Below are 21,721 nucleotides of genomic sequence, written 5' to 3'. Positions count from 1 at the left end.
CAAAATAAATCCTCCAGGTGAAAGATATCACAAATACAGTGCAGCGTTACATTTTGTACTGGCTTCCATGAAACGAAAGACAGCTTTTGGAAAGGTTTTCCTCACCCTTTGGAGGGTAAGATGACAGGTACCAACCCCCATACTGAGACATCCTTCCAATGTTCAGTGTCCTGGGTGGTTTAATCTGTTATGGACATCCAAATCCAGCTGTCCAGTGAATCCTCCATCGGACCCAAAATTTCAGCCAAGGCTCCAGGCATCCAAAAGAAAGGAGCGTTAATGGTTTCTCTACAACTCAGAGATCTGAAAAAGGAGAAGCACACCTAACATCATCCTGGGGATATACTTATCAGATGTAGTTAACTTTATTTCCCTTTAGGCTGGAACTGTTTCATACTCACTGTGAGCACCATTTCTACCTGCTGGGATGAGATTTAACAGTGATGACACCTTGCACAGGCATCTTTCAGGCAAGGGCAGGAAATACAACAACCAGCACAAACACAGAACGAAGCAGAGGAACACTAGGGATGGGCAGTAAGTGTAACAACACCAGCAAATAAAACACCAGACCCACCGAACTTGGAGCTCAAGCTTTTCTTTAAAAAATATTTCAATGATGCACAGTAGGCAAAGTTTATAAAATGAACATTTAGAAATAGGATAACATTCGTTTAACCACATCTCTCCTAATGGAGCATTTTAAACAAGAGTAGGTGTTTGTGTGACTATGGAAAATAAGACAGAATTGACCACTCTTGAAAATTTGAGAAACTGGCAGTAAAGGTCAGTGCTGATGTTATATTTTAGAGGATTTTACATCAGTAATGCTAGAAAACAAAAGTAGAAAAATGTCTGAAAAGTGAAGAAATCTACAGACAGCTAAAGGTCTTCAGGCACTGGTAGGCTTTGCTGAGACGATTAACTCGGCCACTGAGGTAATTCCTAATTCTAGCAGCTTCACTGTCCTCTTGAAGTAAAATGTTTAATTGTTCCCTTTCTTGCAAAAGATGCAGCATTGAGGTCTGCAAGTTGTCTCCAAAGTCATGAAGGACAGCAGACAGGATGATCAGAGGAATCTGATTGGAGAGGCGTTTACTTGCTCCCTGCAAGGAGGAAAAAAAGAAGTTACAAGATTTGTCTCCCAAAAAGAGAAAAAAAGGGGGGGGGGGGTATAGGTAATCTAATAAGTGACAGCACGTTTTAAAACATTATATTGAGTTTATTGAGTTACTGTTCAAGAAGTGAGTGCTTCTAGGAACTAAAAAATGTTTCCTGTTAGTCTCTTTCATGCCTAAAAATCTAAAAGTTAAAATTTATGGGAATATCAGCTGTTCTTTTTTTTTTTTTTTCCTGTGAACTAAAGCCAAGGTATTTCATTCCCTACTTAGCTCTATCAGCTATCATTTTTAAGATTTATGCTAGGACATAGCCACGAATAAAACTTGTCAACAATTTCTGGTATCAAACGTGTTCTCTGAACACCGCCAATCTGTTATGGTACTGGAAATTAAATTGTGCTTCTTTTGTTCCCCCCAAAAGGTAGAAAATTTCTATATTTAGATGGGGTTTCAATGTGATTGTCCTTTGAGTATGACAGGTTTGGAGTAAACTTTAGCCTTAAGGGAAAGCATCTTCAGCAACAGTGAGACTGGGCTGCAAGTACATTACATCTATTGTAAAAAAAAAAAAACTATAAGAATTTTCTACATAACCTGAACAACTCTCTGGCCTGGTTTATCTATGCAAATGGAAACAGATTGTCCTAGAAGAGATTGTGAGGCCCTTTCCATAGAGATGTCCTCAGGCCATGGGGGCTTAGCTGGTGCTCTTGGGTGATGGGAGGTGCAAAACCTCTCGGAGGCTGGGAGGGAACTGAACCCAGTCCTCCTGTTGGCAGGGGAGCATGTAAGGGTGACTGGCTGGCCACAAATGACAGATCTGCCTTTCTTTTTGTGGCATGTGGCTTGAAAACACCAGTAAGAAGACCAGGCAGAGGCACATTTGATTTGGAGGCCTTAAAGGGTTTAGGGCGCCATCTCCATGAAAGTCTAAGGTTTTTCTGCTTTCAGATATCTTTGGAGCTCGGCAGCTGCAAATCTTTGATTTACAAGGATGGGATCATGCTTATGCTGAAAAATACTGACGAATAGATATTTAGTTTCTCTTACTAGTTTGCAGAGATCTAGTAATAAGGAGCAGTTCAGCTGAGTCAGCAAGAAACTTACTAAGCCTATGTATCCTCCAGGCACCGCTGACTATTGTTGGGGGGTGTAGATACTTTAAAAATGTGTGCTTTTCTGCAGCAGAGCTCTACCCAGAACTCTGGCAGACCTGCCACAGGTGACATGGGTTCATGCTTGCCCTTTGTGAAGGCCATAGACACTTAAGAGCTTTCACCTCATTTCGTCTCATATATTTGGCCTCTCATAAGTTGCATGGAGATGTGATGCGCTGGCACCCATTGGTTATTGTTGAAAAGGCTGCTTAGGGCATTTACAAAAATGTACAACTCAAGACTTTGTGGTATAGCAGAGGGTATTGTGGGGCTGGAGGGAAGAAGCTTATGCAATTCTGCCTTTATCTCTTGCTCCATTAAAACTGATGGCTTTCTCTCCCTCTCAGTATGAAAATCTGGAAGAGTAGCCTGAACGTTTAATTGTAGGAATTTGTCAAAACCTTGCTATTGAAATTCAAGGTGAACCACTACCTAAGTTACTGCATTATTAATATTTAATTGGTGCTTTCTGAGGGAGTTCTATGAAACAGAGACCAAAAGCACCTTCTGATACTATGCGTTCTCTTTGCTCTCTTGCTCTGAAATGTTTCTTTATTAAAGCATCCCATTTGTCTTCACCTAATTTCTGCTGAGCTATCTGCAATGTGTTGTATTCAGCTGATCTCTATATAGAGCCAAATTCATTTTAACCAAACATCTGATTACCACTCCTCCTGCCCCATGAGTTAGTACCCGACTGGAAGCCACAGCAGCCACTTTCTGGAGGTAGCAGATTGCATGATCAAAGCTCCTTTACTGGAGTACGAGGCTTGCCATCATCTGAGTATCAATAACTTTTCATTACAGGGCTAAGGGCTCTTCCCCATCTTCTCCTCTCCCCTAAACCAGGTAAGTAACAGTCCTTCCATCCCCCCAGCACTTGTCCCCATAGGAAAACCAGGCAGAGAGCATTGCTGTGCTGGCTTGTAGGCTGTAAACTCACAGTAAAATAGGCCTTCGTGTGAGAAATCATTTCCTGGATGAAGATGGCATTCTGATTTGAAACAGATCCAAAACCGATCTCCTTCCCGCTGTCTTTGCTGAGTATTTCTGCCTTGGTGGAGTTTAAATCATCCAAGTAAATGTTATCCTGGCAGTATACGATTCTCTCCATTTTAAACTGGTTCCGGATGTGATTTTCAGCATTCATTGCTTGTATATCTCTAATGACATCAATTCTGGTCTAGGAAAAAAAAAAAGAAAAAGAGTTCAGAGATGCTTAGCAGTGTTCTTGGGGCAAGGTGAGGAGGACGTGGTATTCCACACCTCACTGCAATGCTGGCTAATCCCAGGCTGGCTCTTGGTGCATGCAGTAATGCTCTAGCTACAGGTTCCTCTGCCACTGCAGAAAGAGCAGGAGCAGGTAGCATTTGGTCCATCCATTAAACAGGAGGGGGTTCAGTCATACCCTGGTGCTTGGACCCTGAGAGAAAATCCCAAGATTGGTGGGAACAAGCAGCAAATGCCAGAAATCAGTTCAGCCTGCCCTCTTTTTTTTGCATGCCTTTTGGATGCTTTTGCATGCATTTCAATTGCTTCTCCCTCTTGCAGTAAGCTGTGATAGCAGGCACTGAAGTGAAATCCATTTTCCCTCCCACTGTTCTCAAAAACTGCTGTTCTCTGTCTGTTGTCAGCAAACCAACCTTGTCTACCTCCTTGCTATCTGCAGGGGCAACAAATTCCCCTCACTCATCCTTAAGGTCTCCTAAAATGCTACCTTAGCATCCCTGCATCAGAATAAAGTCTTTTTTTTTTTTTTTCCAGTCTACCAACACCTCCTCCTTCATTTCTCTGATGGTGCTGTGCCTAAAGATTCACCCACACCTCTGTGATTGGCTGTAATAGCTTATTTGCTTGCTGTCTGGTTGACCTGGGACTTCGGTAGGATTTGGTCATGCAAGTCACATAGCAAACCACCTGTTTCACTCACATTTGCCTTTGAGTTTCCCTTTAAGCATTGTGCCATGTGAGTGGGCTCTGCTTTCTGGCTGGCCTGCAATGCTTCTTACCTCTTCCTCAAAGCTCTTTCACAGAAAAGGTCTTCGAGGACATCAATGTCATTTAACTCCACCCCAAAACCTGGAAGCCTCCAAACTGTGAATAGGAGTATACTGGCTTTCATGGTTAAATGATTTTTGGCTTGTCTGCCACTGCTCCTTTTTGTCAAAGGTGAGGAGCCTGCCCTGGCTAACACTCTGGCTTGCCTTTCAGAAAGCAAAAAGCACCCCTCAGTGCTCAGAGACTATCCACATGCTTAGAAATCATTGCAGGATTTAAAACTGAAATTAATGATAGACTTTTCAAGGCAGCTACACCAAGTATTCTTTGCACAGTGTTGTGTGCATCAAGAATGTGACCAGAATGGATGTATATTTTAGATCTTGTCAAAGTTGTACAGAAAGGCAAAATGCACTTTCATTAGTGTCATTACAAACGTGCTCATTTTCAATTTCTTACTTACTTTATACAAATCATAGACTGTCATGAAATTGCATGGTTGCATAAAGGTAAAACAACGGGATAGGTACCATAAGCATGGGTGTGTTTACAAATTACATTCTATTTTGCTCTTGAATTATCACAGAATCACAGAATCATCTAGGTTGGAAGAGACCTCCAAGATCACCTAGTCCAACCTCTGACCGAACACTAACAAGTCCTCCGCTAAACCATATCACTGAGCTCTACATAAACCATATCACTGAGCTCTACATCTAAACGTCTCTTAAAGACCTCCAGGGATGGTGACTCAACCACTTCCCTGGGCAGCCCATTCCAATGCCTAACAACCCTTTCAGTAAAGAAGTTCTTCCTAATATCCAACCTAAACCTCCCCTGGCACAACTTTAGCCCATTCCCCCTCGTCCTGTCACCAGGCATGTGGGAGAATAAACCAACCCCCACCTCAGGTTATAGCTAGTTCCTCACCTGAGCAGCTCTATTTAAATTTTGAAAATTAGCAAAATGCTTGTTAGTGAGCTCCAGAAATTTCTCTTCAACCAGTCCTAAGGGAAGAACAGACAGACAAAATAAAGTCAGGTAAGCAAATAAGTTTTTAAAGCTATTGTCAATATGAGGCTTGGGAAAACTGCTTGCTTCCTGCAGTATGCCCTTATAACTAATATAGACAAATGGGAATTTAGATTTCTAGGTTGAAGAGCATGAGCCATTAAAGACCTCCTGTAACCACTTATCTTGTCAGAAATTGAATATTGCTGAGATTTCTTTGATAAAGCAATTTATGTACTTGCAGCTGTGTTTGACCAGGTGGGCTATCACTTGGCCATGTAAGCACATCCCAGAGTGGCCTCCCCAGGGAAGCACTGAGTCTGGCACAGGTGCCAAAGCTGCCTTCTAAGGCAAACATGGGAACTGTGACATACTTTTTCCTTTGGTGTTTTTTACTGGATACGTTAATCCCTTTCCCCCACTCCCAGCAGTCGCTGTTTAATTTATATAACACGCAAAGAACTGGCAAAGAAGCTGGGATCTTGGTTTGGGTTTTGTGCATGCCACTCCCTGCACCTGGGAATACCAACCAGCTTGGCTGGCACCAGGTACTTCCACTGCACCACTTCATTACAGTGTTATCTATTATAGTTAACTAACTCCCCATTCCCAGCCACTGGGAAGTGTGTTAACAAATTCTGAAGAGTATGTGCAGAGATTTGAGGTCTCAGCTCTAGACAAGGAGCAATCCCACAGGTTGAATGAGATTCATTTCAGCTTATCCTGGAAAAAAAAATAATCAGGCACACCAGCGTCACCCATGTGATGGCCTCATGTGGCCTGTAAGACATACGGATCACGTTGTTCAGTATCACAATAGCTGGCTCCTCTAGGTCTAGGATGTGCTCTTTTATAATGTCCTCAAATGTCCTGTAGTTGATAAAGCCTGGAAACTCCCGTCCGCGGTACTGGTCTTCATATTTCCACATTTTACTGGGTATGCTTTTTTGAACTGTAATATTAAGATAACATTGCTTTACTACTAAGTCACTGCATAAATTTCTGATTAAAGAAATTCTCTTAAATTTCTTAAAGAAAGTCTCTTTCTTGTCTTTGAAAATGCTCGTGCGAATAACAGCTACTGAGCCCATCTTTCAAGCAACATGGTTACTGCAGAATGGAGCTGGCTCTCAGTGCTCAGTGAATGAGCCATCTCACCCACTGGATCAAGCATCCAGCAGACAGAAAGCAATTCAGAAGTGAGAGGGCTCAGAAATACCTGTTCTTCCTGGAACTGCTACCCTCACAATATTGGCCAGTACCAGTCACTGCTGAGTTCAAAACTAAACCACAGCAAAAAAGACTAAAATTACAAAACGTGAATAATACCAACAACAATACCAACAAAACCAATTCATTACATAGTATAAATATTATTATTGTTGGTTTTGCTGTTATTGAGAAGAATGGTTCAGAGAATCAGCACCCAATTCTCTGCCAGGGTCCACAGTCTTGCTTTTATTGCTCTGCTGAGAAAAGAGAGGCTCAGAATCTCTGTAAAGACAGCAGTTTACACAAGCTGGGTCTCTGTTCCTAAGAATCAAAGCATAACTTGCCTGGCATAACAGCAGATAAATGCTCCTAGCTTCTCTCAAATAAGGTGTAAATGATGGTTTCCTATACTTACCCTTGGCAGCATTTTCCATGAGAATTATTCCCCATGTTTGAAATTCTTTGCGGAGTTTTGCAAAAAGTCTGTTTTCATTTCCAAGCAAGTGTTCCTCTCCACGTATCACTCGAGAGACATCTTGATTAAATAGTTTGATCAACTGTAATGAATTTAAAAACAAAACAAAACAATAAACAAAACAAAAACAATTTACTAAAGTTTCATTTCTTCAGACTAACTTATATTTGTTAGGTAAATATGCTATTGTGATGATGAGATAGGATTCATTGAAAATATTCCTTCCTTACAATTTTTATGCTCTTAGCTCTTTTTTTTTTTAATTATTATTATTTTTTTTTTCCCTGTGAATTCTTAGAACCATATACTAAATTGTAATGGACCAGCCTTTGAAGGCTGTTGAGCCTGAGCAAGCCTCTCTGCTGGCCAACCAAAAGCTTATTGCAACAGATGAGCTCCCTGAGAGGAGACAGTCAGATGGACTTGCAAACCATATTGATATCAGGAAGGCATTTATTCTTATGAGTGCTGTAAACAATGGAAACTCTTCAGAGAGTTTCAGGGAGCTGGGCAGACAAGAGTGTAGATTTTCTTTCTCTGAGATGCTTGATTTTGACCGATCAAACAGTTTGTTGTTGAGTTCTTTTGTCACATAATGAGGGGAAAGAAATTGCTAGATAGGAACATGAAGTCCTGTAGTCCAAAATTTTTGCAGGTATGATGTATTCCTGCCAGAGGTCTGCCTAGGTAACTCTCAAAACCTCGCAGTGACAGATCCAAGAAGCTCTCTTGTCCATCCTGTTGCTTTGCTATCTTTAAAAAGGTCTGCTCTACTCTGTAACTAAATCAATATTGATACTTACATCTGTGAGGAAAGCCAGCTTTTCTGTTTCTATTGTGGGTGTGCCTCGTCTGTACTTTTGTAGTTCCTGCACTGATTTTTGCAGCACCTCACGTATTTGGTTCTCGATTGTAGGCAAAGTTTTCTGGAGGGTAGACAGGAAAGAAGGACTCTTAGGTAGGCTGAACACATCTGGTTTGGGAAGGAAAACAAAATAGCTGCAGGAGTGACCTAGGCCTGCACATGACCTTTGCTGCTCTCGAGAGTCAAAGAGCTCCATGTCACCTGCATCCCAAGAGTAATGGTGGGATAGCACCACAGTGCAAATGTGGCCTTATATATCTCAGGGGCTACCTGAGATACCAGGGTGGACCTCACTGCACAGGAACTGCAGTCTAGGTTTCACATACAGTGAGCCAAAAAGTGTCTCCTGGCAGCCTGTGATGGGAATGTGCTGATCCTTCTGTTCCTGACAAATACATGGCTAGACAGGTCTGTTTGATTGCTTTTTTAATGTAAGTTTACATAAATACAGATTTTTTTTCTCCTTCAGGGCTGAGTTTAGATGATTCCTGTATTTTAGCATTTCCCTTCATGGAGCAACTTATATTATTTTGGACATATTTCTATAAAATAATAAAATAATATATTAGTTTACTAGTATCATAAAATAATTAGATCTTAATTGAGGTTTTGAAGACATTTTCACTTGATAGAAATTACTGTGTTTTAGAAAGCTGATAGTAACTTGTTGCTCAACCTATCAACACTTTACAGACAAAAAAAAGTATCATGACTGCCATTTAAAAGGCAGGGGTTATAATACACAAACAGATGAAATGAGTTGCCTATTGCCATTCCTTTGGTTAAAGGCAAATCTGAGGACACACCATGGTTTTCCTTGCCTCTAACTCTCATCTCAATTTGCTCTCAGATTGCCATATTGAAGGACAGTTAAGTCTTATCTATGCATATAAAGAAAGGGGGAAAGGTTGGACGTATTTTTAGATAGTAACTGGTACACATAGCTTAGTATGACACCTCTGTTACTTACAATAATATGTGCCACAAGTTCATTTGTGAGCTTCTTTGCCAGATGAGGAATAGTAGCCTTGTTTTGATCCAGAAGAATGCTGCAAAAAAGGGGGGAAAGGAGGTTTGGGACAGAGCCTGTTTACAGGGTAAGGAGGCAGCACTGATGTTCTGCTGCACACACTGAGTAAAAAAAAAAAAAAGCCCTCAGGGGAGTGCCAGGTCAGATGCAGCAGCAGCCAAGGGCTCTGTGGACTCCACATCTTTTCTGCAAGACTTGCTTGACAGTCACTGCAGCTAGTGGAGCCAAAGGAAACAGAGAAGAATTTAAAAATGGCCATTTCTAACAACAGATTATTGTACTGCTGTTACTTCTTCATGTGGGAAGTATGCTGGTTCAAAACCCTTTTTACCTGTTCTTCATGTAATGATTGATTTGCTGCTGAGTCGTTTTCTGGGGAAACATCAGCACAAGCATTATCTTTTATCATACTGAATTTTGTGATGTTTTCCAGTGAACAGAAATACTTCAGTGCTTAACTGGTTGTACTCAGATGCTTAACTTGGCTTCTTTGGGACTATTCTGATCTCATGAGGCTAATTGCACTTAGAATCATAGTCATCTGGGTTGGAATAGACCTTCAAGATCATCAAGTCCGACCATCAACCTGTCTACTGAGTCCCATCACCAAACCATGCTCCTTAGTGCCACATCCACACATTTCTTAAATATCTCCAGGATGGGAGCTTCTACACTTCCCTGGGCAGCCAACCTCTCTGTGAAGATATTCTTTCTGATATCCAACCTAAACATCCCCTGGCACAATTTGAGGTCATTTCCTCGCGTCCTTTCACTTGTCACCTGGGAAAAGTTCACAAAGTACACAGCCTCCTTGCTGCGACCTCTCTTCAGTAGTTGTGGAGAGCAATGAGGTCTCCCCTCAGCCTCCTCTTCTCATAACTAACCAACTCCAGTTCCCTCTGTCTCTTCTCGTAACAATTGCATTCTCATCCCTTCACCAGCTTTGTTGTCCTTCTCCGGTTGTGTACCAGCACCTCGATGTCCTTCCTGTAATGAGGCGCCCCAAACTGAACACAGTACTCGAGGTGTGGCCTCACCAGAACCAAGGACAAGGGGACAATCACCTCCCTGGTCCTGCTGGCCATGCTATTTCTGGTACAGGCCAGGATGCTGTTGGCCTTCTTGGCCACATGAGCACACTGCTGGCTCATATTCAGCCGACTGTTGACCAATACCCCCAGGTCCTTTACTGCTTGGCAACTTCCCAGCCAAACTTCCTCTAAGTCAGAGTCAAGGAGAGTTACAAATCAAACTCGCAACAAAAATATATTTTAAAAGAGTATTTGCCATGTAAAATTATTCTGGCTTACTAGAAAGGAATACTACATGGACAATGAGAAATAGTGAATATAATTCATTTCTGGTTTTAACTCTAATTTAAATTTCAACATGTCAACAGGAAGCTTTGAAGTGACTTTAATATGCTTTGGGTTAGGTCCTTTATATGAGAAGTACCTGAAGTATTTGTGAGTCTTGAAGAATTGTCTCTCCTGCTGGATGGCAGAAGCCAAGGTCAGTTTGTTGTGGATGTCCCGTTGCCCACGACACTTCACAATCATGTAGCCTTTTCTAAGGGGGATGACCTCATTTTGTACTATGCTAATGATGGACTCTTCAGTTCCTATGTCGACCAGATCAGGTTTTGTGAGGATCCCTGTGAAGTTACCCAAAGAGAAAGTTAGTCAGGTGCAGAAGTTGACAGTGGAAGAGATGCAGTAGGACATCTAGCTGTCAGAGTGGAAACGTTCCCCGCAGCATTTTACAAAGCAGCTGCTCTTCGTTTCATTTTCTCTTCTAGAAAGCTCTCAGCTCCTGGACCTTGCACTGTAAAACTTGCTCTATAGTAGGGTTCCCACCACGCCTATTGCCTTGCAAACCTTTTTAACAGGGAGCAGCAAGGTTTTCTCGCAAGTACCTCTGAGATTGTCAATTTCCAATTATTCGCAGTGGGAATGCCAGTGGGAATACCTCTCTACTGAGGTATTTTTAGAACTACTCCAGCTTTGTAAACAGTTTATGTAGGCATTATTTATTTATTTATTTATTTGCCTCCTACAAGCTTTGAACTAGAACTTTGTAGTTCTGGTGTGCAGTGCAAAACATTTGACCTTCATGGAAGTAAAAGATTCATACTTGCAGCTTAAAAAAATATCTTACCAAGTGTCCTTTCTCCCTTAGGGTCCACCTCTTGAGCCATTTTTAGTGCTTCTGTTGTTGCAATATCCACATTACATGGCACCACTACCAAATTGATTGTCTCTTTGCTGCTAATAATTTTTTTAATTAGCATTTTGATCTGAAATGTAATACAGTAGTAATGAAGTTCAGTGAAATAAAATGCTTGCATGTAGGATATGAACATTTCTAGCAATACAAGCCACCTCACTGTCTGATGACACGAAATGTCACATACACTGAGGATGCTATTAAATACTAAAGGATAACATGGAAATGTGTCAAGAGAAGAATGCAGCCTGTTTTCCTACGTAAAGATAAATAAAAACATCTAATGTGAATGAGAGCAGATTATTGTTAGACCTGTCCTGAAAAAAATATGTAAACTAGGGAAAATTTAACCCCTCATACTATGTAAAATTTAAACTCATACATATCATCTTTCAATAAGGAAGTACTAATGATATTTCATAAATAATCTGACATAAGAAAAACGAGTTGTGATGCCTAGTTACACACTTATAGAATGAAAGGAAGTCATTATGCTGACATGAAATTTGTATCTCTGAAAGGAGAGAAAATATCTTTGGCTTACCTTTCTGTGGATGATTTGTGAAAAACCATCTCTCATGACATCTAGTTGGTATCGTTTCTATGTTTCAATGCCAAAGCAAATGAGTTTCTCAGAGTTTGTGTTGTATTTTAAAAGGCACACACAGCTCTATTGAGCTTATACTGAAGCAATTTAAATCTTTATTCTGAGTTTTGGTAAAGGTGTCTCTCTTCTCTAATCCCCATTCATCCCAATTTCTGACATGATGAAGTGCTATAGCACAGACATGTAAGTGCTATATGTCTGAAGCATGCAGGCAGCTGCGTACAATGGGGCAGTGCCACATCAAACCTGCTGCTTTCTTCTGAATACAGTAGAAAGGTTACTGTCTAATTGTAAAATGAAATTACACTTTCCCAGAGAAAGAAGACCAGACTATTCAACCACGTCTCACTTTTAATGTCGATATGTCTAGTTTAATTTGTTCTACTTTTATTCCAAATTCCTGTGTAAAGGTATTTTAGGAGAAACAACATAGTCAGCTCCTGCACAACACCCTCACAGCTGACCCCGTCTCCTGGAGTTATGTGTTCCCCAGCATTTTCTCAAAAAGCCGCCAGGGGAAGCATAGAGATATCCTCCACGTTAATGCATATTCTTTATACTTCAGAAAGGGTCTTTTCTGATCTGGTAGGCAATGAGAACAATGAGCACGAGTACCCTTCTGATGTGTGTTGTAAGCAAGGAATGACAGTACACCAAGCCAGTAAGAGGGCTGATCTGCCTTCTTGCTCTGGAATAACATAGGAGAACTCAGACACATTCACCAAGTATTTCCCCAGCACTGGGAAGACACAACCCTCTTGGGATGCATCTATCCTCCAGCCTGCAGTCTAGCCCAGGGGCACAGAGGCAGCGCTGTGTTCAGAGACTGCCTGCCTAGGTCTGTGTAGCTGGGATGTTCTGTGCTGCCCTGGCAGGCACCTGGGGTGGATCCTGGTCATTGCTGTTCATATTAGCACTGCTTTGCTGAAAACCAGGCCTGGCTGCTTGCTAGCATAGCTATCATTCTAGTTCAGAAGCCCAGCACAATTATTGCAATGTCCTGCAGCAGAGACCTGCATGTAAGGTAGGTTACAAAAGTGAGTCTTTCCATAGGTTGGCAGAAGAGACTGAATTTTACCTGTTCTCCAATGTCTTGTGGCTGATTCCTCACAGCCACTCTGGCAATTCCAGGAAGATCAATTAGTGTCAGGTCTGGGACATCCGGGGAATAGATTTCTAGGGAAATTAGTTCTCCACTAATGTTGCGCTTTGTACCAGCCACAACATCCTGGGCTGCAAGGGGAAAAGAGCAAAGCAATGAATACAGGCTTCAAATGATGCATCGCAGTGAAGATGAAGTGAGAATATGATGGCTTCAGAAAGTATGTACTACCACCTAGGCAACTAGTTATTTTAGGCATGATTATTTTTTTTTTTTAGATGCAGCCATGAATGTAAATCTATTTCTGCAAAGATCCAAGGAAATTATTATGGACTATGTGGAGTCCTTTTGGAATGGGAACTGCAGTATTTCACAGAGCATATGCTTGTGGACTGCAACATACGAAGACAAAATACACATAAATAATCAATAACAAAAGTGATAGGATAAGGTATTATTCAGTTGCGGAAATTATTCCTCAACATCAAGATACTTTGTAGACATTAATCCTTGGTTGCCTTAAAAGATCAATAGGTATTATTCTATATTCTTCACACATTGATAGTGAGGTTGAGAGGCCAGGCATTTTGTCCCAGATCTTATAAGGCAATGATGGACTGTGAGCAGCACTGAGGAGCAGGGAGACACTGTGACCATGCTCATTAAAGATTTTCAGCTCTGTAATTAGCTTGTTCAAATCATACCACTTTACCTTGCAGTTTTTGAAGGACATATTGAAAATCTCCAAATAACATGTTGAAAAACTAATGAAACATTGCAGTGAATAACAACATTGTGGAGCTGTCCTGTTCAAGGAAATACGAACAATCTCACTCTCACACTTAGGGCAAGTGCTTACTACCCTTTAGGTAAGGAAAGTGTTTTCTTTTACCACAGGAAATAGAATAAAAGTAAAGATGTGACATGGGAAGGGCAGCACCTGAGGCTGTAGTCACACTAACTGATGGAAGCTCTGTATGCCCTCCACTCTGTCATCTTTTAACTTTCTCCAAAATCATTGGATTTCCAGACACAGACACCACAAGCATTCTTCAAGTTTTTGAGGTGATAACACAAACCATTTAGGGTTTCTCATGTTTCAAGCTTGACAGACACACTCCCCAAACTGGGCAAATGGCAGCTATGTGAGGACATGGCCTGAGCTTTTATCAGACATCATGGATCATCTTCATCACTGAAGCAATAAGTAGCACAACTTCCTTGGCCTATATTGCACTACCCCACCTTCTTCTGCTTTGAATTCAGCTCTTAGCAGCTATGATCCCTGTGTTAGTCCACAGACTTCAGCTCAGCCTAGGAAACAGGGAGCAAGGCTTCAAAGGAGATTGAGCAAGTCAGATCAGGGCAATATGCTACAACTCACCATCACTTATTGCACTCTCCACCTCCGATGCATGCTGCAGCTCTATACTGATATTGCGGTAAGAAATTTTCCCTTTCCATTGCTGTGAAGTGGGTATTTTTTTCAGTTTAAGTTCCAGGGGACATCGAGTAACAATACCTATAGTGATGCCAAAGACAGAGGTAATGCCGTTAGCAGTTGTCATACATGAGAGACAGAAAGTGTGTGTGCGCACAGCATTGCCTAATATTTCAGAGAGATGTACCGAAAAGTTTCAAGGGACATGGCCAAAGGACACTCATCTGACTTCCTGCTTGGTGTCACCAGCACTATGTGATGTCAAACATGGCTTGGCCAGCCAAGTCTTGCCTTGCAAACTACAAGGATGGAGATTTGTTCCTCTCTGCACGACCTGTTTTGACGCTGCACCTACATCTTATGAAATAAAACCTTTTCCTCAAGTCCACCCTGAAAGCCTAGATGTGCTCAGGTATTGCCAGCCAATACAGGACTCGCAGAACCCATGTGTGTGTATATACATGCACGTAGATGCACACACACATATGAAGCTGGAAAGTGAATCTTCCTGAGCTGCAAATGAACTCTTCCAATTATCTTCTCTGATATCCGTATGCTAATAAGCAAAGATCTTTGTAAGAAAAAGATCTTTTCTGCAGGAAAATCTTGGTCCAACAAACAAACAAACAAAAAACAGAGGCAAATTTCAAAACTAGTCACTCTTTGCTGGAAAATACACATGGTTAGCTGATGCTGCTGCCTTTCAGCCTGTCTACATTTTCAGGCAAGTATCATAGAATCATAGAATGGCTTGGGCTGGAAGGGACCACAAAGATCATCTGGTTCCAAATCCCCTGCCATAGGCAGGATGCCACCCACTAGATCAGGTTGCCAAGGGTCTCGTGAAGTCTTGAACACCTCCAGGGATGGGGCATCCACAACCTCTCTGGGCAACTTGCTCCAGTGTCTCACCACCCCTCTGAGTGAAGAATTTCCTCCTAACCTCCACTTTAAACTTCCCCTCTTTTAGTGTAAAACCTTCCCCCCTTGTCCTATCATTATCTTCCCAAGTAAAGAGTCCTTCTCCATCCTTTTTATAAGACCCCTTTAAGTACTGAAAAGCTGCAATGACGTCCCCCCAGAGCCTTCTCTTCTTTAGGTTGAACATCCCCAGCTCTCCCAGCCTTTCTTCATAGGAGAGGTGCTCCAGATCCTTAATCATCTTTGTGGCCCTCCTCTAACAGATCTACATCCTTCTTGTGCTGCGGGCTCCCGACCTGGACACAAGTATGCTACACTACATGCTTCTTATTCCTGCTTCCTTGACCACCCAAACCATGCAACCTCTTTGGGTAACACTACAGTGCCCCACCTTCACATCCATTTCTTCAACTGGAAACCAGAGCAGAGAAAGCCCCTGGAGTCTCATCATTCAGATATAGCCTCAGTCATGGTGTTATCTACTCCCAGATACTAGGAAAAACCACCACCAACAAAAAACCTTTCACCTCATCAGAGTGAAATTCAGGTGAGACCCTGAGAAGGTGATTTCTTACCGTTGCCCCTAGGAAGAGAAACACCAGACAGGGCTTCTAGGATGGAGCTTTTCCCAGAGCTTTGGTCTCCAATCACTGCAATTGCAGGCAATGACAGGTCTTTTTCTATTCCAAGTGCTCTCAGGCTGTCAATGAGATCAATGCAAGGCCGGATCTTTTCCTCATACTGATTGTACAAGGTGTGTTCTGCTGCCTGCTGGAGTTAAACTTACAATGATCTTGTGAATTTTCTATAATTTTAAAATAAACTATTTCCACAAAACAAAACAAATAAAACCCCAACATCCTTCTTGGCACCTTTTCCAGTTCATCATTCTCTAGTAGACCTTATATACTATCTTCTGGCTGTACTTTGTATCACCATGCATCCTTGCACCTCCATGCTATAAATGGATGTCTGTAAATATAGCTAAATCAGTTGAGGTTGGCTCAGTGACTGAAATAACCTTGGTAAAAATAAAAAATGTTGTAAGCTGTCCTGAAAGGTGAAAAGTGAAAGGAGATCTCAACATTAAATGTGCTTTTTTTTTTTTTTTTTTTTAATAACTGACATTTTCTTCCACCCATCTACAGATGTATTGAAGGATATATATGCAAATACAGACTGGTCACAGTAATAAAACAATTTAGTACAGAGAAGATTATAAAATCTTTGTTTTGAAGTTTGGAGGTTTAGTTGTTGAGCAAGCACCAAATCATTCTGCTATGGTGTTCTTAGTAGGTGGCTAAAATCTCATGATATCTCTTCTCCTTTTGCTTCATTTCAGGTGAAGATATGGAATGAATTAGTGATTTATTTTAAATGAATTATTGTTATTACTATTACTATTATTACTATTACTACTATTATTATTATTAAATACTAACTGCAAGGTATTATACACATGCTCTTCATTTTCATGAAACCACACTGAGTAATTTCCAACCCTTTACCCAGGTGGTCCACCAGCCGGTTAAAGATGTCTATTTAAGAGTATAAAGATCATCCTGGTGCCTTCTCTCAATTCCTCTCACCATATTCCAGTTGGCCATCTCCAGAAATGCAATTTTGAGAATATCAGTATTTTACAGACCCTAACGGGCCACCACCATCACTTTTTTTTATAAGAAAGCCACCTCTGAAAATATCTGTCAGATGTAATCAGAAAGCAGATTTTTCTTTCAAGATAAGAAAGGGGATACACGTCCCTAGCTGCAGGAATTAAAAAACCCTATTGTTAACCCTTCCCCATTATCTTCATTACAGTGTTTGCTGGCTAGTAAATCCCAGCCATTCTCAAGGAACCCCATTAATTAAAAAAAAAAAAAAAAGACTTAAAAAAATATTTTCCAGTGTTATATATACAACAGATTATTTTTAATATTACTTTATATTTCTGTTGAAGGTTGCAGAGCCTCAAATAAAGAGTATCTCAGATTTCAGGATTCCCATTTAACGCTTGCTAATTGTTCCTAATGAAACAGATGTATCTCACACATTAAATTGGCTGCTATGACTCTGCCATGCTTTTTACCACAACTGCACTATTTATGCCTTCCGATTAATGGTAGGCACACACCTTCCCAGCTACACAAATGAGTGCTTGGCCTTGATCTCTGAAGTTCTCCACTGCTTAGGCCGAACAAGTGCCTGAAGGAACAGAAGAATTCATTTGGAGCACAAAGTGGAGCGCAGGGGCGAGCATGAGAAGATCTGTGCTGTTCCCTGCTGCTTGCCTTACCATGTCCTGTTCTCCTTCGTGCAGCTTCATGGACACCTTCTGCTCCTGTTGAGACTCTCTGGTAGTCTGCTCTGTCACAGGAAAATCTATTTGATCATCCAAATCTGGTGGCAGCGGCACTCCAGAAGCATCTACACATACTGGTAAAGAAAGTGACGGAAAACCATCTTTCATCAGGATTGGACTGTGTCTTTTGGCCACTGCTTTGAACTTGGGACTTCTGTGGTACATGTTCCACTGGTCTTCTGGCTTGCTATGTGGCTTGTCTGTGTTACGCGGAGTAGTGATTCTTATCAGCTCCAACCACTCTTCTGTACAGCTTCTAAAATCAAACATGGGGCACTGAGTCACTCCAACTTGCAACAGAAACCACAGCACAGAAAATCAAAGCACTGCATTTACCTACTGGTTCAAACCCGTAGCAGAGATTAAGTGGCAGAATTCTTTTCAAATCACTGAAATTGATCTCCGGAGTTGAAACACTTCTCCCTACCTCACTTAGGCCATTTTTTTTTTTTTTTTTTTTTTTAAAAAAAAAGTTGTTACAGGATAAACAAGAATATTATTATTATTATTTGTTTTTTTTTGGGGGGGGAGGTGGTGGTTTCACACTTATGGCTAGCTAAACTCCACAACATCCTCTCTCAGTCTCCCTCCTCAAGAAAACGGGGGAGAAAACACAATGGAAAAAACCTCATGGGTTGAAACAAGGACAGGGAAATCACTCACCAACTACTGTCACGGGCAAAACAGACTCAGCATAGGGAGATCAGTATAACTTACTGCCTATCACTATCAGACTAGAGCAGTGAGAAACTAAAAGCAAACCAAAACCACCTTCCATCCGTCCACCCTCTTTTACGTCCTCCCCCCAGGCAGTGCAGGGGAACAGGGAATTGGGGCTGGGGTCAGTCCCTGGTGCTTTGTCTCTGCCAACTGGGAACAGTCTACTATTGACTGAAGAAACTGGGAGCATATTCCCATATTCCTGGGAAAATGAATGCCAGGGATGAGGCATATTCCAGCGAAAGTGATTTCCAGAGAGAATGATTTAAAGAAACAAACAGAACAAACAAACAAAAAAGCATTATTTTTTTTAAACTTTTTTTTTAACCTCCCTGTCTTTCCCAAAATCTGCTTATACTAAACATTTGGGAAAATGATGAATTTTTGAAATTATGAATGATAAAAAACTCATTTTTTTTTTCTTGAAATAACTCCTGTTCTTTGATGTTTTTAGTTGAATTAAGCATACAGGTTTTGTCTTTTTAGCAGACGTCAAAACAGGAAGATTAGACACAACATAAGCTATTTTTCCAATGCATAAAAACTTTAAAAACAAACAAATTACTTCCTTAATTGCTATTCAGTCTCTTTTTAATAAAACAGTACATTTTTAAATCTTCCTGTCTCCTTTAATCAACATACAAAATAAATGTCTATGAGGAAAAAGCTTGATTTTTTTTATCAACAATAAAAGACAACAGAACTACTTTCATTTCCATATAGGTATTCATTTCTCAGTTTCCTCACCTTTTTCCACACTTTCCCTTTCACTCTCGTTTCACTATGAACTTGATCTATTAATGAATTTTAAGATTTTTTTTCCTTGAATGATGACTCAGAGCCTTATCTGCAACCAACATTCCCCATTCACAGGTGTGAGAAACACTCCGTAGCCAATAACCTAGGCTCAGGCGAGGATCTCAGTGAAGTAGTAATTTATTCGCGATTGCAGTGGCGGGCGTCCCACAAGCAGGAGCGCACCTACTGGTTCCAAAACACAATTTATATACTTTTTGATGCCAGGACCCTCCCCTGTTTCCCCACTGAGTGGGCAATCCAGGTTCACAGACGATGCATGGCCTTCAGTTGCTGGCCTGTTAAATTTCAAATTTCTTTTGACTTTTTTTACTGTTTGAAGTGGTAATGTTTCTTCACTTACCTGACTTGACTTAACACCATGATTTTCACCTAATTTTTCTAAGGAGTCTGGTTGTCTGCATTTTACAAGGTCGCATGCTAAGTTTTCTTATCACTGCAAGCATATCTCAATACCCCATTCCTTACCTTTAAACAGTGTAACTCTGAAAAAACAACATTTTTATTCCCACACAGGCAACCAGATTCTTTTGTGTTTATCTATTGCCATGGAAAATAAAGTACTGATGATACTGTTTCTGACAGTAATCCCTTCTAGCGCCCCTCTCTCTCATTCTCCACCCTCCTTTCAATTCAGTGGAATGAACGTATTCTACACGTTCTGGTTTTAACATAAATATTACCCAGGAACAATTGTCCATCACTTTTACATTATTATTTATATTCATTGTGCTGAGTTGAGAGCTGTTCTTGTACTACTATTAGCATGTGGCCTCACAGACATGGATGTAGTTCCTTCAGACAGTGGCTATGCAGCAAGCTTTATAGTGACTAGGATGAGATGCAGTAGTGGTGAAGTGAGACCACCAGGAAACAAAAGAAAAAGAAGGCTCCTGGAAGATAAACTTGTGGCACCTGGGAATATTAGGGACTCTGAAAACACAGTGACAACTTTGAAATGTTTTGGTGCAAGGGCTGTTTCTGACCACATACATAAGAGAGCCAGGAGCTAAACAGCTGCAATGGTTAAAGCACCCTTCTGAAGCTGGCCAGAGTCAACAGGCAAAACCTGGCACCTGAAGGACATGTAACGATTGCACAAGTCAAACAACACCCTGTTGACACCAAAACTGCCATGGCATTGGTACGATACTGGTTTCCTCAAACTTAAAGCGTTTGCCTGCCTTTGTGCCAGCAAGGTCCTCCTGCACCACAGGAAGCTCTTCTGGGCAGGATGACCCAGTGAGGGCGGCACAAATTGCCAGCCTGGAGACGAGTTGCTTCACTTTCCTCTGACAGTCCTGGCTCTACATCTCCAGAAGAAGTCACAAAACCCATCACTGAATCCAAAATGCAAACCGCGGTGCTGAGCCTGCAACCTCCCTCCTCTCTTCTGAAGCAAAATTTATCCAGTTTGTGTCCTGCCAGAGGAGCGCACAGACTTCTGCCTGACCACAGGATAGATGTGCTATCTGCACAGCCCTTTGGGTTGTGTGTTTTTTAATTCTGTCTTCTCAGAAAAAAAGAAAACAATGAAATGCTCACAATGCTATACACACAAACCGCTGGCTAGACCATGCTACTGAGCACTGCCTCCCCACATTACATATTTTAAGGAGTGTATTCCAATTTAAATGCCATCTTTCAGTTGTCTTCTTTTAAAGAGAGTTAAGCCAAACCGAGTATTTTTTGTTTTAACCTGTGCTTTTTATAATATGACTATAGGTTGGCAGAACTACTAATTTCATTAATTTTTCCCCACCCCAGAAACCAACAAATTCCTCTCCCGACAACCTAATTTTTAATCACACTTACTTTAGATTCTTATGCAGCCTTCTCACCAACTGTTAAAGCAATAAAGACAACAATTAAAAATCACGTGGTTATTTTTAAAAGAAGGTAAAGTTGTACCTCACAGTGTCTGTCTGGCAGCAAGGTGAAACAGAACTGTTCTCAATTGCTTTGGGTGCTTTTCTATGTACAGGCTCCACCTACACACTGTGACAACAGTTGGGAGAAACGAAACTGGTGCTCCCTCCTGACAGCTTTGGAAATAGGAACGTGATGTCTTTTTCCTTTTTATACCAGAGCCAACTTTCTTCCCGGTGCTTTGTAGAGGCCAGAAACGAAACTGCCTCCTCATCCTGTGCCTTTCCCCTGTGCTGGCAAGCAACAGCCCCTTGCTTCCACCCAAAAGGCTGGCTCATCAAAGCGGCCACTCTGCACCTCTGTTGATCACCAACAATATTGCTTGGCTCCTCTGCCATTTGCCCACTGGTCCCACTGCAGGGGAAAACAGGGAGTTTTGTTTCTGGTCTCTGCAAAACATCAGGAAGAGAGTTGGCTGGTGTGTAAGGAAAAGGATCAGGGGAGGAATTTGTTGTTTACTGGGGTGGGGAAAAAAATCAAAGAAATTGATTTCTTGCTGCTACCCAGCACCCCAATTTGTACAAAGAGCAGGACGGCTGTGTGTGTGTGTGCTTTTGGCACCTCCATGCCAGCCCCTCCGGCCCGGTCAGGCTGGCAGGGCTGAGCCACTGCTGCCAGGCACTTCTCAGGGCTGCACACCACTGCAGGGCAGGTGAAGTCTCCAGTGCTTCTGCACTGTTTCTCAGGGTTATTGGGTCAGGATGCTCCCTCTTCTGCTGTTTTCACCC

General features: G+C 41.5%; 1 protein-coding gene across 4 annotated transcripts in view; it reads right to left on the bottom strand.

Annotated features, from left to right (window-relative positions):
- Window positions 1–582: 582 nt before the first annotated feature.
- Window positions 583–21,721, bottom strand: part of MX1 (MX dynamin like GTPase 1) — a 27,676-nt gene continuing 6,537 nt past the window's right edge. The window contains exons 1-14 of one of the 4 annotated variants that reach the window (XM_083820146.1): window positions 20,976–21,116; window positions 17,463–17,784; window positions 15,742–15,937; window positions 14,189–14,326; window positions 12,781–12,935; window positions 11,027–11,165; window positions 10,325–10,523; window positions 8,810–8,888; window positions 7,778–7,900; window positions 6,915–7,056; window positions 6,081–6,239; window positions 5,207–5,283; window positions 3,222–3,461; window positions 583–1,106 (exon numbers count right to left, since the gene is read on the bottom strand). In XM_083820146.1, coding sequence (XP_083676272.1) covers window positions 873–1,106; window positions 3,222–3,461; window positions 5,207–5,283; window positions 6,081–6,239; window positions 6,915–7,056; window positions 7,778–7,900; window positions 8,810–8,888; window positions 10,325–10,523; window positions 11,027–11,165; window positions 12,781–12,935; window positions 14,189–14,326; window positions 15,742–15,937; window positions 17,463–17,693 — 2,112 coding nt within the window. In that variant the 5' untranslated portion in view covers window positions 17,694–17,784; window positions 20,976–21,116 and the 3' untranslated portion in view covers window positions 583–872. Of the gene's footprint in view, window positions 1,107–3,221; window positions 3,462–5,206; window positions 5,284–6,080; window positions 6,240–6,914; window positions 7,057–7,777; window positions 7,901–8,809; window positions 8,889–10,324; window positions 10,524–11,026; window positions 11,166–12,780; window positions 12,936–14,188; window positions 14,327–15,741; window positions 15,938–17,462; window positions 17,785–20,879; window positions 21,117–21,721 lie in introns of those variants that run through there. The other 3 variants (XM_083820145.1, XM_083820148.1, XM_083820147.1) reach the window with 3 other exon arrangements.

The sequence above is a fragment of the Anser anser genome (assembly GCF_964211835.1).
Source record: "Anser anser genome assembly, chromosome: 1".
In the NCBI taxonomy this organism is placed as follows: Eukaryota; Metazoa; Chordata; class Aves; order Anseriformes; family Anatidae; genus Anser; species Anser anser.
The sequence above is the reverse complement of the archived record's forward strand: the minus strand, read 5'-3'. Positions and strand labels throughout refer to the sequence as shown.